Source organism: Periplaneta americana, chromosome 13 (genome assembly GCF_040183065.1).
Source record: "Periplaneta americana isolate PAMFEO1 chromosome 13, P.americana_PAMFEO1_priV1, whole genome shotgun sequence".
Lineage (NCBI taxonomy): Eukaryota > Metazoa > Arthropoda > Insecta > Blattodea > Blattidae > Periplaneta > Periplaneta americana.
In genome coordinates, this window is record NC_091129.1 from 31398602 (window position 1) to 31412511 (window position 13910).

Genomic DNA, 13910 nt, shown 5'->3' on the forward strand with positions numbered 1-13910 from the left:
CTTGGCCTTTGCGATCTCCAGACTTAATTCCTCTGGATATTTTTATGGGGATTTGTCAAAGATCGTATGTATGGAGCCAAAGCACTTACTGTGACTAAATTGGTGAATAGGGTCGTCCACATACTATAGATGGTCACTCCTAATATGCTATTGAGAGTGTACGAGAAGGTGTTCCATCACTTGCATCTGTGTACTTTTCTGGATGGCAGGTATATTCAAAACTGTGAGCCATAATTTGTGTACAGTCACTGTAATTTGTACGTAATCTGTTTTTTTTGTGACTACGATAAGGTTTGAATCCTGTAATGATTTTTCATGGAAAAATGGTGCCTTCTGGCAGGCACACCCATGACCAAATCCACTGTAGTACTGCACCAGGAAAGGTTCTTTCTAGCATAGAAGTATAACATATCCAAAAATCACCTAAATCTGTCAATTTTCCAAATGATCAGATACTCATGAAACACCTGGTATAACTTAGAGATATTTTTATGTGGTGTAACATGTTTTTAATTTTTAAAACTGTAGGCTTGAGTTACATTGAAATGGAAGGAATTTTACAAATTAACTTTCTGAATAATATCAAGGAAAAAATTGTTCTGGGGCCAGGTATCAATCTCGGGATCCTTCATTTAGTGCACGAATGCTCTACCGATTGAGCTACCCCAGGAACTATACACGACACCGTCAAAATTCTTCCCTTTACATCCACACAACTCAATTTTTCCCTTGAAATTATTCAAGCCTGCTTCACAGGGAGCTTCTGCCTGAAAGCCAGATTTGCATAATTAACTTTCATTTAGGTAAACAACCTTCTTGCCACTACCTCGAACACCAGAGACATAAATACCACCATATTACTTTCATCATAATACACCGTCTTTCATAAGTCAGTGAAACATTTTAAGAAAGTCACCACAAATAAAGTATGCAATGGATGATGGTAATTCTTACGCCAATTGAGAGAGAAACTCTCTATTTGCCTTATTTTTCTGCTAGGAGATAATAATAGCAAATATGGCGTTCACTAAACATGAGCAGTCAATTTGTGTGTAACAATTTCTACTCAACAGACTGGTCTATTATGACTGTACAGTGATGATTTTCAGCAGAATTTCAGAAGGCAGCATCTGTTTTCAATGGTATCAAGAAATGGTATGACAAATTTCAGGTTTATATGAACATGTTGGAAAACTGGCTGATGCCACAGCTGAATGAAGATAATGGTAATGATTACATCTTTCAACAAGGCAGTTGTCTGGCTCACTACCTCAAACAATTAAAATTTGCCATAAAGGATAGGATGCACAGAAAAAGATGACGCGTTAATGCCGTGTCCACCCCTGTCCCCGGATTTAACCCCGTGACTTTTTCTTGTTGGAGTTTGTGAAGGATACTGTCTTCGTGCTTCTACTCCCCACTAATCTTCAACTGTATCACCACTGATGTGGCTTTGGTCGATTGTGATATGCTGACACGCACATGTGATTATTATGGATTATCAGTTATCACCATAGGTAGAAAGTTCGTACCAAAAACAGTAGATTTCATTTGAATACAGCGAGGAGTACCTCAGGGGCGTATTTTGCGGGCTACCGGGGCTACCGGCGGTAGCCCAAGGAAATTACAAAAGAAAAAGTTTATAATATAACATAATGTAATAATTTTGTATTATTAGTTTTACCATAGTAATTAAAATTAAAGTAATTGTTAGATATATTTTGTGTAATAATAGGGTCAGCGGTAGCCCAAACCCTTTAACCAGTATACGCCACTGGAGTACCTATGTTTTGCTCTGCTCCACTCGCTACAGAACATACGCAGTTCACATAAACAATGCATAGTGGCATTCTGTGGAGCTGTGTACAGTCGTGAATAGTTTGAAGAATATTGTTAATTTATATTAATATTTCTGCAGTACTCGGGAAAAGTGACATAAGTCAGTTTCCACAAACCTTTTTTGATAATTTATTGACAACTTACACTGGTTTATGTCGATTTGATTTTTTTCTGTATGAATTATTGTAATGGGAGGAATACTTATGTATTTTTTTCCAGGCGAGCAGATGTTTCGTAAATTGTCAATAAATTATCAAAAAATGTTTGTGGAAACTGACTTGTGTCATTTTTCCCGAGCACTGCAGAATTTAGGTTCTGAACAAAGTGAATTATTCTGTTATTATTGTATTATTTACGTAATGTTAATATTATACAATATTCGAAAAAAGTAAACTAATCTTTTATTAAATAATTGTGCAAACAGGAGTGTGTAACACGTTTATTTTTTCCCAGATTATTCTTCATTAAATGTTGACGTCTCGTGCTGCTATGCATTTGGTTGCGTTACAGTCCAAGTTCAACATCGGAATTATGACACGAACTTCCTATCTGTCATTACAATAGAAATGAAAAATTTTCTTGAAAATAATTACGGGTTTAATATTATGTGCCACGTATACGAGATACACTGTTAGATTTACAAAGTAGTTGTTCACCTGATGATAGTGAGAAGTACTGTATCATATTTCAGATTTGCTCCAGTAACATCTTGTAATGTAGAACGAATATTTTCAGAGTACAAATAGTTTTTTTTTCTGCACTTAAAAGGAGTATTTCTTTTGATAAAATGGAAATGTTCATTGTTATTTGTTATAATGAGGCTAGAATCATAATTGTATACTTTGTATGTTATTTTTATACGTATGTGTAAATTATTTTAGTTTGGGAGTTACTTATTACAAATTATTGTTTTTTAATAATATTATTCGTTTATTGCTTTCTTATTTTAAGGCCGTGGCTTGGTTACCATCCTGCTGTACATGTTTGTCGTTCTGGTTCACTGATATTGAGAGCTATTACTTTTCATTCGGTAGAGATATCGTCCAAGCTCACACAACTTAACAGTTTTGGTACCAACTTCCTAGCTCGGGTTATCACATAGGTGTCTGTCCTATCAGCAGAGGTGGAAAGATTGATAATAAGCTGTGAAATATGTTAAAAAATAATAAAAATCTTGATGAGCTTGTCTCTATTTCAGCATATCGGTTGCAGAGTTTATTTGTGGTGAATTTCTAAAATGTTTCACGGCTTATGAAAGATAGTATACAATATAACATCACCAGTAATGTTGTTACCACCACAACTGCCACCACCACCACCACCACCACCACCACCACCATCACCATCACCACCACCACCACCACCACCACAGACAATGCAGCTGTACCTCAATCTACTAATAGCTTCTCATGAAAATAACTAGGGTCCATAAACAAGATAGATACTGTAACATTTATGATGGATAAATTGGAGACGGAGAAAGAATTCTCCTCCTATTCACATAATACCTTTGTTATTTCACAATTTTCGCATTATCGTGATATAATATTATCACATTAAATGAATATTCTCTGTAGCTTAAAACGATATTAAGTAGCCTATATAACTACAAGTACATCTTCAATGTTTTTGTGTCCGCCACCACCACCACCACCACCACCACCACCACTATTGTCATTGCCATTGCCACCAGTACCACATCTTAATCCTTATAACTTGACAATGAGCGAGCAAATGAACGCGTAACAAATGACCACAAAGTAATCATAATTTTCATCATTAGCTGTGAGGATTAATTTTGTTGGACTGTTACATCTTCAAGGAAATTTATGAATTCATACATCTAGTACAGATCCAGAAAAAAAATTTCGGCCACCTGAATTTCCCAAGTTCCAGTTATAACATACTGCGCATACTCAGTAAGCATTGGTGGCCCAAATTTTTTTCTGAGTTTGTACATCATTGGTCTCTTCCCCTTGTTTTCAATCCTTCAGGTCTATCCTGATAACACTAGTCAGTTTTATCCTCTTTACATAAATGGCCATACTGTACATTAAACATGTGAAAGTCTCAGGAATCTTCTATGCCACATCAATAAATTTAAGAATGCAGTTATATTGTCAGACTTCAAAGTAGCTATTCTATCAATAGTTTCTAAACACACACCTTCATCTCAAACAGCAGAAATAACTAAAATGCTCTCTCAATTAATATCACTCAATAAAAGAATAGTATTCCAATGGATACCATCCCATTGTGGAATCCTGGGAAACGAGAATGCGGATGCTTTAGCAAAGAAGGGCAGCACTGCTACTTACAGACCTGTTACTAAATCTACGTATTACTCTGTGAAAAGATTTTTATTAAATCTACATACTTAGACTTCAACAAACAAAATTTGATAACACAGTGGGAAAAAATGGAACTCTCTGCATCATAATCCACAGTTAATTCCCGATTTACCACGAAAATCGTCTGTAGCTGCATTTAGATTGGCAACAGGCCATGATTGTTCGGCCAAACACCTGCATAGAATTGGAATATATCAGTCCCCTAATTGCCCATTGTGCAACTCAAACCAAGAAATGGATTCGGAACACCTCAAAATCTGTGCTTCAGTGGCTGACCATGATATCTTTGAAAAATATTGGAGTGCAAGAGGTCAAATGACTTTATTGTCAAACGCCTGGCATTAGAAAACAACAACAACATTCCTAATTTTTCTCTGGTAACATTATTTCTGATATGGTCAGTCGAAACAAATCATTAATTCTTAACTACACTAATTAGATCAGTATTATTTCATACATTAACCTCTGAAAATAGGAATATTCAGCATTTAATTGATTATTGCATTGCATTTTTGTTGAGAACACTTACATCTGATTGTGGTGAGGCCAGCTCTGCCCCAGACTGTGAACTGTCATCGGTAGCCATAGTCCCAACTCCGAGCACTGCAGCTTCCTCTGGTGTGGGAGGCCGATACCGCAGAATTATAACAGAAGCACTTACAATTGTGTAGGCCAAAAGAGTTCCAATGGACATGAATTCTACTAATTTCTCGAGATCAAACACCAGGGCAATGACTGCACTGGAAATTCCTGACACAGCTAAGTTAGTTAGAGGCACCTGAATGAAAGAAGAAGAAAAACATATTTTCATAAGACAATTCTGAAATCACCGTAATAAAATGTTATAGATCAGTCAGTAACTTTCGAACACAGTGGCACTTCGTAGGTATAATAGTTGCAACTTTTGGTCTATAAATTTTACATATTGAAAACAGCTCCACAGAAAGAAATAAGTAAGGAAATAATGAGAAAGTGAGTTCCTTTTTACAATGAAATTGGGAACAGAACTTAACTAAGTAGTCGCAGAAAGAAAAAAATGGTCCAACTCTTGAAGCTCTTTACAGAGCACGATTCACGCCATAGGTAATTTAACAGTAGTTTTAAACCCAGTATTATTTGAGTTACAGGAAGGTATTTTGAAAATAATGCAAAAAACACGAACTTAATCAGAAAATAAGATCAAATTGTTAAACAAACACATTATAGTACGACAATCCCAATTATGACAATTCATCGCAAGCATTTCAATAGCTCTGTGCTAATGTGCTTGCTTGTATACTGCAAAGTTCAGGGCTCGGAAACTGTTGAGGAAAGAGTTTTTTTTTAATTAATTATGCTGGTTAATTTTGTTTCTCATCATTCTATGTTACTGCATGATTTACAAATATCCATGTACCGGTACTGTTAAGAAGAGATCAATTTTTATCGCATCTTTTCAAATACCTTTTGGGCTACAAATTAATTTCAGTATCAGTAACTCCAAAGCAATCTCGTGTGTATGTACCACTGCTTCGGAGCACTGAGCATACAGAATGCGTTGAATTTGGAACTTAGAAAATTCACCCAAGCCTTTTTTCTTTCTTGAACTGTACAGGCAGGCATTTACCAATAGACAGATTGGGGTGACAAAATTTAAGGGACAACATTTTTTACCCAAAGGGTCTGCGAAACATTCTCGAATTTCGTTATGAGTTACAAAAAAAAAACACTTTAAAAAAGTCGATACTTAAAATGTTTATCTTGTAATTCTTTCTGACAAAATATCATGATTCGACATTCATACAAGCTCAAAGTGTATAAAAGAATACTTTTACTACAAGAGTGATTACCAGTTCATCTGTGAAACCGCGCACTGTGTCGTCATTCTTAAAGCAACAATGGACATGTAGCATTCATAAAGACAGTCAGTGATATATTTGTATGAAATCATGCTTAAAAATAGCGACAATAATGGCATTTAATATTCTAAGAAAACAAATTTTAACCCGACTGCCTATCCTCACAGTCTAGATAGATCTTTATCAGACTAGATCAGATATACATTCCTTCAACACTAGAAATAAAGATAAATTAGATTACACAAGGTGCAGATTGAGTGTGAGCTCAAATACCTGCTTTTTTAATGGCATAAATACATTTAATAAGTTACCATTGGAAGCGAAAAAGTTACCAATAAATAGGTTTAAGTCCTGCATACATAGATGGTTGCTGAACAGACCTTTTTATTCAGTGAATGAATTCATGGAGTGTGATGTAAATATTGTATTTTAGAAATGTAACCCTTTCTTTATATTCTAATTTGTCTCTTTGTATTTTAATTATACCTTTTGTCCTTATGTAAATGTGTTAACCTACAGCATACTCTGTTTATCTCTCAGTGTTTGTTTATTTGACTATGTATGTTTATTTGCTTATAATTATTTGTTTACTTGTCTATATTTATTTGTGCTAAGTTTGTTTATGCATGTGTGAGTGTATGTGTGCGTGTGTGTGTGTATTATCGAACCTGACGATGTCATATCCAGGCCTTGTACACTGGTTTCTGACAAATAAATATTATTATTATTATTATTATTATTATTATTAGTATATACAGTCACGAAGCTTGAGTTGTGAGGGTGCTAGGAACAATAGACTGTGCCAGTACTATTTCGCATTGTCTGTAATGAGGCGATATTAGCGATCCTAGTGGTTAGCAACTACTGTATCTATGGATGCATATTTACTACGTATTGAGCTTCGTGACTGTATATACAGTACTAAATTGTGCTATCACCTACATCATTTATACAATCACATTGTTACCCTTATTGAAACCAATTCAGTGAATTTTATATTTTTATTAATTTAACATCATGTACAAGTTACATTAAGTACAGTATGTCAAGAGGAGAAGTAATATGTAGACCTACTAGTAATGTAAGTAATGAAATGAAGTTGCAGTAATATTAATTCAATATTATTTTTTTAAGACAAAAGAGTATATTTTTGAGCATACATTTGTTCATTAAAGACAGTCTTATCACACGCAATTGATTAAAATTAGAATTGAAGGTCCACAGAAAGAACATGCTAGTCATTTTCTTAAATTTTTCAGAGGAGCATTTCTTAACTTCAATACGTTAATACGAGTTATGAATTTTCATATCTTTTAGTTTAATGTCTCATTTTACATGACAGGCTTTTTGCCATTATGATTTACTATAAAGGTAATTAGTTCACTTTGTGAGCTAGCAGAAGGGACCAAAAAACAAACAAAACGTAACTTTGCATGTGCTCTTTCCATAGATCCTTCACTTGTGAACAGTATGCGAAATTTTAACCCGCAACACAGTAGTAATATTTCCAGAATTTACCTGTGTCTTTTGATTTACAGATCCAAGGAAGCTGAAGAGGAGTCCATCACTAGCCATGGCGTACATGCATCTGGGCAGTGAGAAGAGGGAGCCGAAAAGAGTTGTAGTCATTCCACACAATGCTCCAATTGATACCACATATTTAGCCCAGTTCAGGCCAATGCTGGAGAATGCTTCAGGTAAGGCAGCATTTGGATTGATGGTTGAAAATGGAACCATTAAGGTCAGAGCTGCGCTCACTAGTATATAGCCCAAAGTAACCACCGACATGGACACAATAGTGGCTACTGGAATAGACACTGTTGGATTTCGAGCCTCCTCCCCAGAAGTAGCTGTAACATTTTTCATTGTTTGTTGATTTAGTAACCATATATTTTTTATGCTAAATTATTATTAACCTATTTTTGATTACGTTGACTCTCAATTATTGTAAACTCTAAGGAGTATTTGGGATCATTTTGTTTTATCTTTAGTGGTGTAATAGAATATTTTTCACACTCGTAATTTGACAATGTCATTAGCTTTTGCTATAACGACAGCTAATAAATACTATACTATACCATTAGGGCCCGGATTTATAAGCTAATAATGACAGCAATTACGAGAGTCATTTCATAAGTCGTGGCAACTATCTTATATCTTCTGAATAACCGAAAATGTGGTTAGTTCAGTATATAATTTGAAAACCTGTTGTACACTGTACGGGATGCCACCGCCAGATTGCTTCTGTGTGCATTAGTGACTAGTTGACAGCACACGCAAAAGTTAGTATGCTAGAGGCTATGCTCCAAGATGAATGTAAGTAAAGTTGAATAGCAGTCATACATGGAAATTGCAGTTCTTCGCAGCAGAAATGCTCGTCATGTCATTCTGAGCTACAAGAAGCATTGGGTGATAGTGTGTTACCTCCTGTCAGAAACCTTTTGCAGCTATGGGTGAGAGATCTCAGTCCATGCGACTTTGATCTCATTCTGCAATTGAAGAAGCTGCTGCATGGGAAGCGATTTGCAAACAGGGAGGACATCTTAACAGCGTTTCAAAGAGAGGTGGTACACATAGACGAATCACACACAGCCGATGGTATTCAATGCCTGCATCATCATTGGCAAAGATGTGTGGAAGCCTTGGGGATTATTTTGAAGTGTGTTAGCTGTGAGTAATGTACTTTATTTCCTTTTGTGCATAATAAAACAATGATTTCTTTTACACCTCTTTCAATATACCTTAACCATTGTCTCCTGTACCTGGACCCAGTTTGGTACTAGCATTGCGAAGCACATTCCAGTGACCTTCAATCGCATATAGTGGATTTTTATTCCTGCAATTTCATTGGCTGATATAATGTAGTTGCTATGATTTATGAAATAATCCTCGAATATTTGGGTACCGGTATGTGGTGTAGGCTACATTACGGTTGAGAAAGCATAGGCCTACATAGGTTACAGCATTACGAAGTTTAAAACTTCCAGTCTTTATCTAATAATACCTAAAGGAGGCAAGTAATGTACACACTTATTGAACCATGCACTGAACGTATTAAGCTTACACATGAAAGTTACCATTATCAAGAGATGCTGTCTTCAATTTGTTTTATCTTGCTGATTAAATTTCTAACTTCTTTACCGTGTTAATATTTAGGATTTATCTTTTTTAAAGGCTTGTGTGATTGGACATAATTTGCATTGTTTCCCACATCACGCATAATATTCAGAAATATCTAATATCAGACGCATATGGGAACGTGGTTAAATATAGACGAAATAGCAATAGTGCTACTTCGTAGTACATATAAATCAGGGCTCTTAATTATTACAGTAGATATAGCAAATGTTACAATATTTGTACACATATGCAATGTAAACTCCGAACCTTCTAGAGTTCTCGAATTCTTCATCTAACTACTAACTTCCTTCTTTTCTGTTTAACCACCCATTCGTCTACACATATATGTAGGTACCGGTATCTATATAAATACTGGTACATATCATACACTGATTTACCCAAGCGTTCATCTATTTGCACACGCATATGTACTTCCGACAACACACACTCTCTCTTTCTCTCGAAAACACACACTCACACCCCCCTTCAACCGGTACCGGTATCTACATATTAGGGGCGTATGCAAGGGGAGGTTACCGGGTTTGAACCCCCACCCTTTACACTTATTGAAAAAAATAACATATTTAGATTTGAGTATTTTTTTATTCATAATCGTTTTCCTTTCCCTAATTTTTCTCTGTCAGGGTAACAAAATCTACATCGACATAAGGCGTAGTCCTCTTTTCTTCAATATAATCCCTGTGCTTGGTGCTGCGACACATTCGAATTATAACAATGTTATCTTCATTATAGAGAGATCTAACGCCTAGTACCAACCTTGTAATAAAATAAAGCTGACACAATATGAAATATAACTTGTGAAACATACATATTGAAAAGGTTGTTATGACAGTTATGCAGTGTAAATGTTAAATATTGTGCATTTGTCGATTTTAAACTCATTTTAAGATCGGTATTCATCCGTTCGTTAGTTTGAGCTCTGACTTTATTGTAAAAAGTTCGTTTAACTTTTTGTGCATTTGACAGTTCATATTTTTAATATAAACTTCACATTATTGTTCCGGGTTCTTTGATATGCTTAAGCAACCGCAAAGCTCAGTTTTACAATTTTTTAGCAAAAAGTCTCGTCGTGATTCTCGCGAGGTTAGTGAAAATTTCACATTGGCAAATGTTTCTTCGCAGTCGCAGTGTGATGTTGTCACGAATATTCTTCCTAGAACTAGTTTCGCATCTCCCTGTGAAAAGTCAGCTGATGATATTGATGATGATGATGATGATACACAGAATTTAAAATATCGATAATGTAAATTATAACAATTTTAATAATGACCTCCCCTTGACAAAATTCTGTGTACGCCACTACTACATATGTACACTTACACACACACACAGACAATACGAACTCATCCTCTACATGATTTTCAGACCAAAGTATACTTCTGTCGTCTGAAGCAGGTTAGTATGATTAAAATTTAAAATTATAATTTCTTCTATATTAAAATATTCTCTGTTTTCGTATTTATTAAAAGATAAATAAATCTAATATACCTAAATCATAAAATGTAAGAAGCAGAAATGTTAAAATATGTTTACATTGGTATAAGTTTTATAGTAACCATATTAATTATTTATTATTATCAACTTCATTGATTATTGAACTTCATTCCTGTCCCTAGAAACTCAAATGCTTATGGTCTTTCCTTCTCATTTTAGTGTTCTGAAGATGCTTTTTCCACTCAAGATTTAATTTTCATATTACAGTCGTACAGTGGATTTTTAATTTTTAATTCTATACTAAGTAGGTCAGAAGTGCCCTCAAGATGGAGGACAATAGGGACGACCGCTCCTACTGAGATGTCAGACATTTTTCTGTTTAATATATTATGTAATTCTTTAAAAACTTGTTGTGTTCATGACTATGCATATTGGTTTTGTTACTGTATATATCTGGGGAGATAACATTAGTGGAGAATGTTACTCTTAACAAAAATTAATCATATTAACATAATTTATGTAATTATATATCTGTGAAGTTTCTTATTAGAATCTTGTCTGTTTTCTGAAAATGTAAGTATATTTTCTAAATGTGCGGAAGTTAAAGCTTGTTCAATACTGTTTATTTCAGTTTCACTCCTCAGTAAATTTTTTACCTATCTTCCTACAGATTTGGACATATTATGTCTAGCCAGATGTTTCATGTTATACTCGTACCCAGGGCTTGAGGTGGGGTGCGATGCTGCGGGATGGCATCCCGGTTCCTTTTTAAATGGCTTAAAACCATTCCGTTACTTCTTAGCACTTCTTAGTATGTAATGCACGTGTGACTCTATTTTAACGCATGCTATTTAAACTACTGTAATATGTTTGTAGGTCTAGATGAAACACAGACTGTACATCACACAGTATAGCTTATTTTCATAACTTATGTCTATGAATTAAAAGGAAGAAACCATCCTGGCTCTTTTTTCATTCAACCTCAAGCATTCCTCATACCTCTAACAGTTTTATGCACGATACCGTTAATTATTTGTTCAGATAATTGATTAATTGGCGATCTTACTCGTGTTAATTATGTAAGCATGTGCGACTTACAGCTGTTTCGGTGCTGCTTGACACCATCCTCAGAGCCTTCTGTGCGGCGTCATCTCAACATCGCTGCCTGTTGTGTGGGTGTGTTCGTGTGATGAAGAGTTTAGTCAAATAGTGTGTGTGTTCTGAAATTGATCTGTGTGTTGAGAATTTGATTGGGGTGTGTTTTAGTGTGTAAGTTATGTATATTTCATATTGTTCTAGTGTGTTGAGTTTTTGGTTTTTGGGTTGTATGTGTAGGATTTCCATGTCTGTATTTATGTTATTGTATGTGTGGTTAGCATTAGTTATGTGTTCGGCATGTAGATGTATTGTGTCCTCTGGTTATTGCTTTAATGTGTTCTTTGTATCGAGTTTGGAATGATCTGCCTGTCTCTCCAATGTAGAAACTGTCGTAACTATTGCATATGAGTTTGTATACGCCTGTATGGTTGTATTTATTTGTTTGTGTTATTCGTGTGTTGAGATGTCTTTGTAGTGTGTTTTCTGTTCTGTATGCTATGTTGTATTTCTGTTTTCTGAATGAGGATGCGATCTTATGTGTGTCTTTGTTTTCGTATGTTAGTGTGATGTAGTTCTTGTGTTTGTGTTGTATTTTGTGTGTTTTTGTGTTTGTTGAGTTTTTGTTTTTTCTTCCTTATGATGTTGTCTATTAGGTTTGGGTTGTAACCATTTTCTTGTGTTATGCATTTGATTGTGTTACTTCTTCATTGTAGTGTTGTTGGCTCATGGGTACCGTAAAGTGGGGTGACTTTGAACGCCGAGGTGACTTTGAACAGTAATTTAGCGCCTTTCTAAATTAAATGCTGTACCCAATTGCGAAAAAACTGAACTAATTTATTGACAAATTAAACAGTTTTTTCGCAATTGGGTACAGCATTTAATTTAGAAAGGTGCTAAGTTACTGTTCAAAGTCACCTCAGCATTCAAAGTCACCCCACTTTAAGGTATGTTGAGTAATCTGTTCAGATTGTAATTCACCTTACGTTTTTCCTATTAAAATTTACGCATCCATGTAAAGAAATGTTTTATTAGAGAAACTGTTTCCATTTTTTTGTTAATGATTTTTATTCATTAACTGTCTTATCAAAATATAAATTTAATAATACAGAGTAAATTGGACAGCCTTACCTCATTGTCTTATTAACGTACATAGATACAGTAATTATTTTGTTTGAAAAGTGTATGCCCTTTTCCTATTCACATTGTGTTTGCTATGCCATCTTCATGCACGATCTCCCAGAGTTTGAATCTTAGACACTAAGCTATAGTGATCCACTTTGTACTATAAATCAGTGAATAACAAATCAAGTGTTTTCGTAAAAGATCAGTATTTTCCTTGGACCAAAATACAACACAAATGGAGTACGGTAAAAATTAGTATTTTACCGTGGACCAAATTTGTGGTAAAACTGTTTAAATACACATTATCGTGGGTCATTATAACTGTTACAAATCTTATTTGAATATATATATATATATATATATATAGAGGGTAATTCACGAGAAGTTACTGCACTTAATGAAGCGTATTTCCAAAGACATTTTGAACAAAAAATGTCATATAAGTATGGGTCCTATTCTCAGTATTTTCAATGTTACATTAATTTGAAGTTGTTTGTAAAATACCATTATTTTTCAGTTTCAAGGGTAAAAGAATATTACAGATAAAGAATGAACTATTCGGGAGTATAATTTCTTTAATTATCTAGTATTCTGAAGCTAAAAATGTGTTGTGAATTCCATAGTTGCTTCGTACAGATTTTTTTTTTTTTTTTTTTTCGGTTTTTAACTACAAAATTAATACATTTTTCTTAGACACTTAATTGTTACAAATCACACCACTCTGGTAAATTCTTTAAGACTGTAAATTAGGATGCAGAATTAAACTGTAAAGAATCAAGTTCCTAAAGTCGTATGATTTGTAACATTTGTTGTGATATGTGCGTAAGAATTTATTTTTATTGGGTTATTTTACGGAGCTTTATCAACATCTAGGTTATTTAGTGTCTGAATGAAATGAAGATGATAATGCCGGTGAAATGAGCCCGGGGTCCAGCACCAAAAGTTACCCAGCATTTGCTCGTATTGGGTTGAGGGAAAAAACCTCAACCAGGTAACTTGCCCCGACTGGGAATCGAACCCAGGCCACCTGGTTTCGCGGCCAGATGCGCTGTTACTCCACAGGTGTGGACTTTGCGTAAGAATGATG

The 13910-nt window shown here is 34.8% G+C and overlaps 1 protein-coding gene across 1 annotated transcript in view; it reads right to left on the minus strand.

The window, feature by feature from the left end:
- The window catches only part of LOC138711782 (cationic amino acid transporter 4), a 100360-nt gene that overhangs the window by 20964 nt on the left and 65486 nt on the right, over window positions 1-13910 (minus strand). Inside the window, exons 5-6 of the mRNA XM_069842985.1 lie at window positions 7547-7878; window positions 4720-4968 (exon numbers count right to left, since the gene is read on the minus strand). Of these exons, the coding sequence (XP_069699086.1) occupies window positions 4720-4968; window positions 7547-7878 (581 nt within the window). The remainder of the gene's footprint in view (window positions 1-4719; window positions 4969-7546; window positions 7879-13910) is intronic.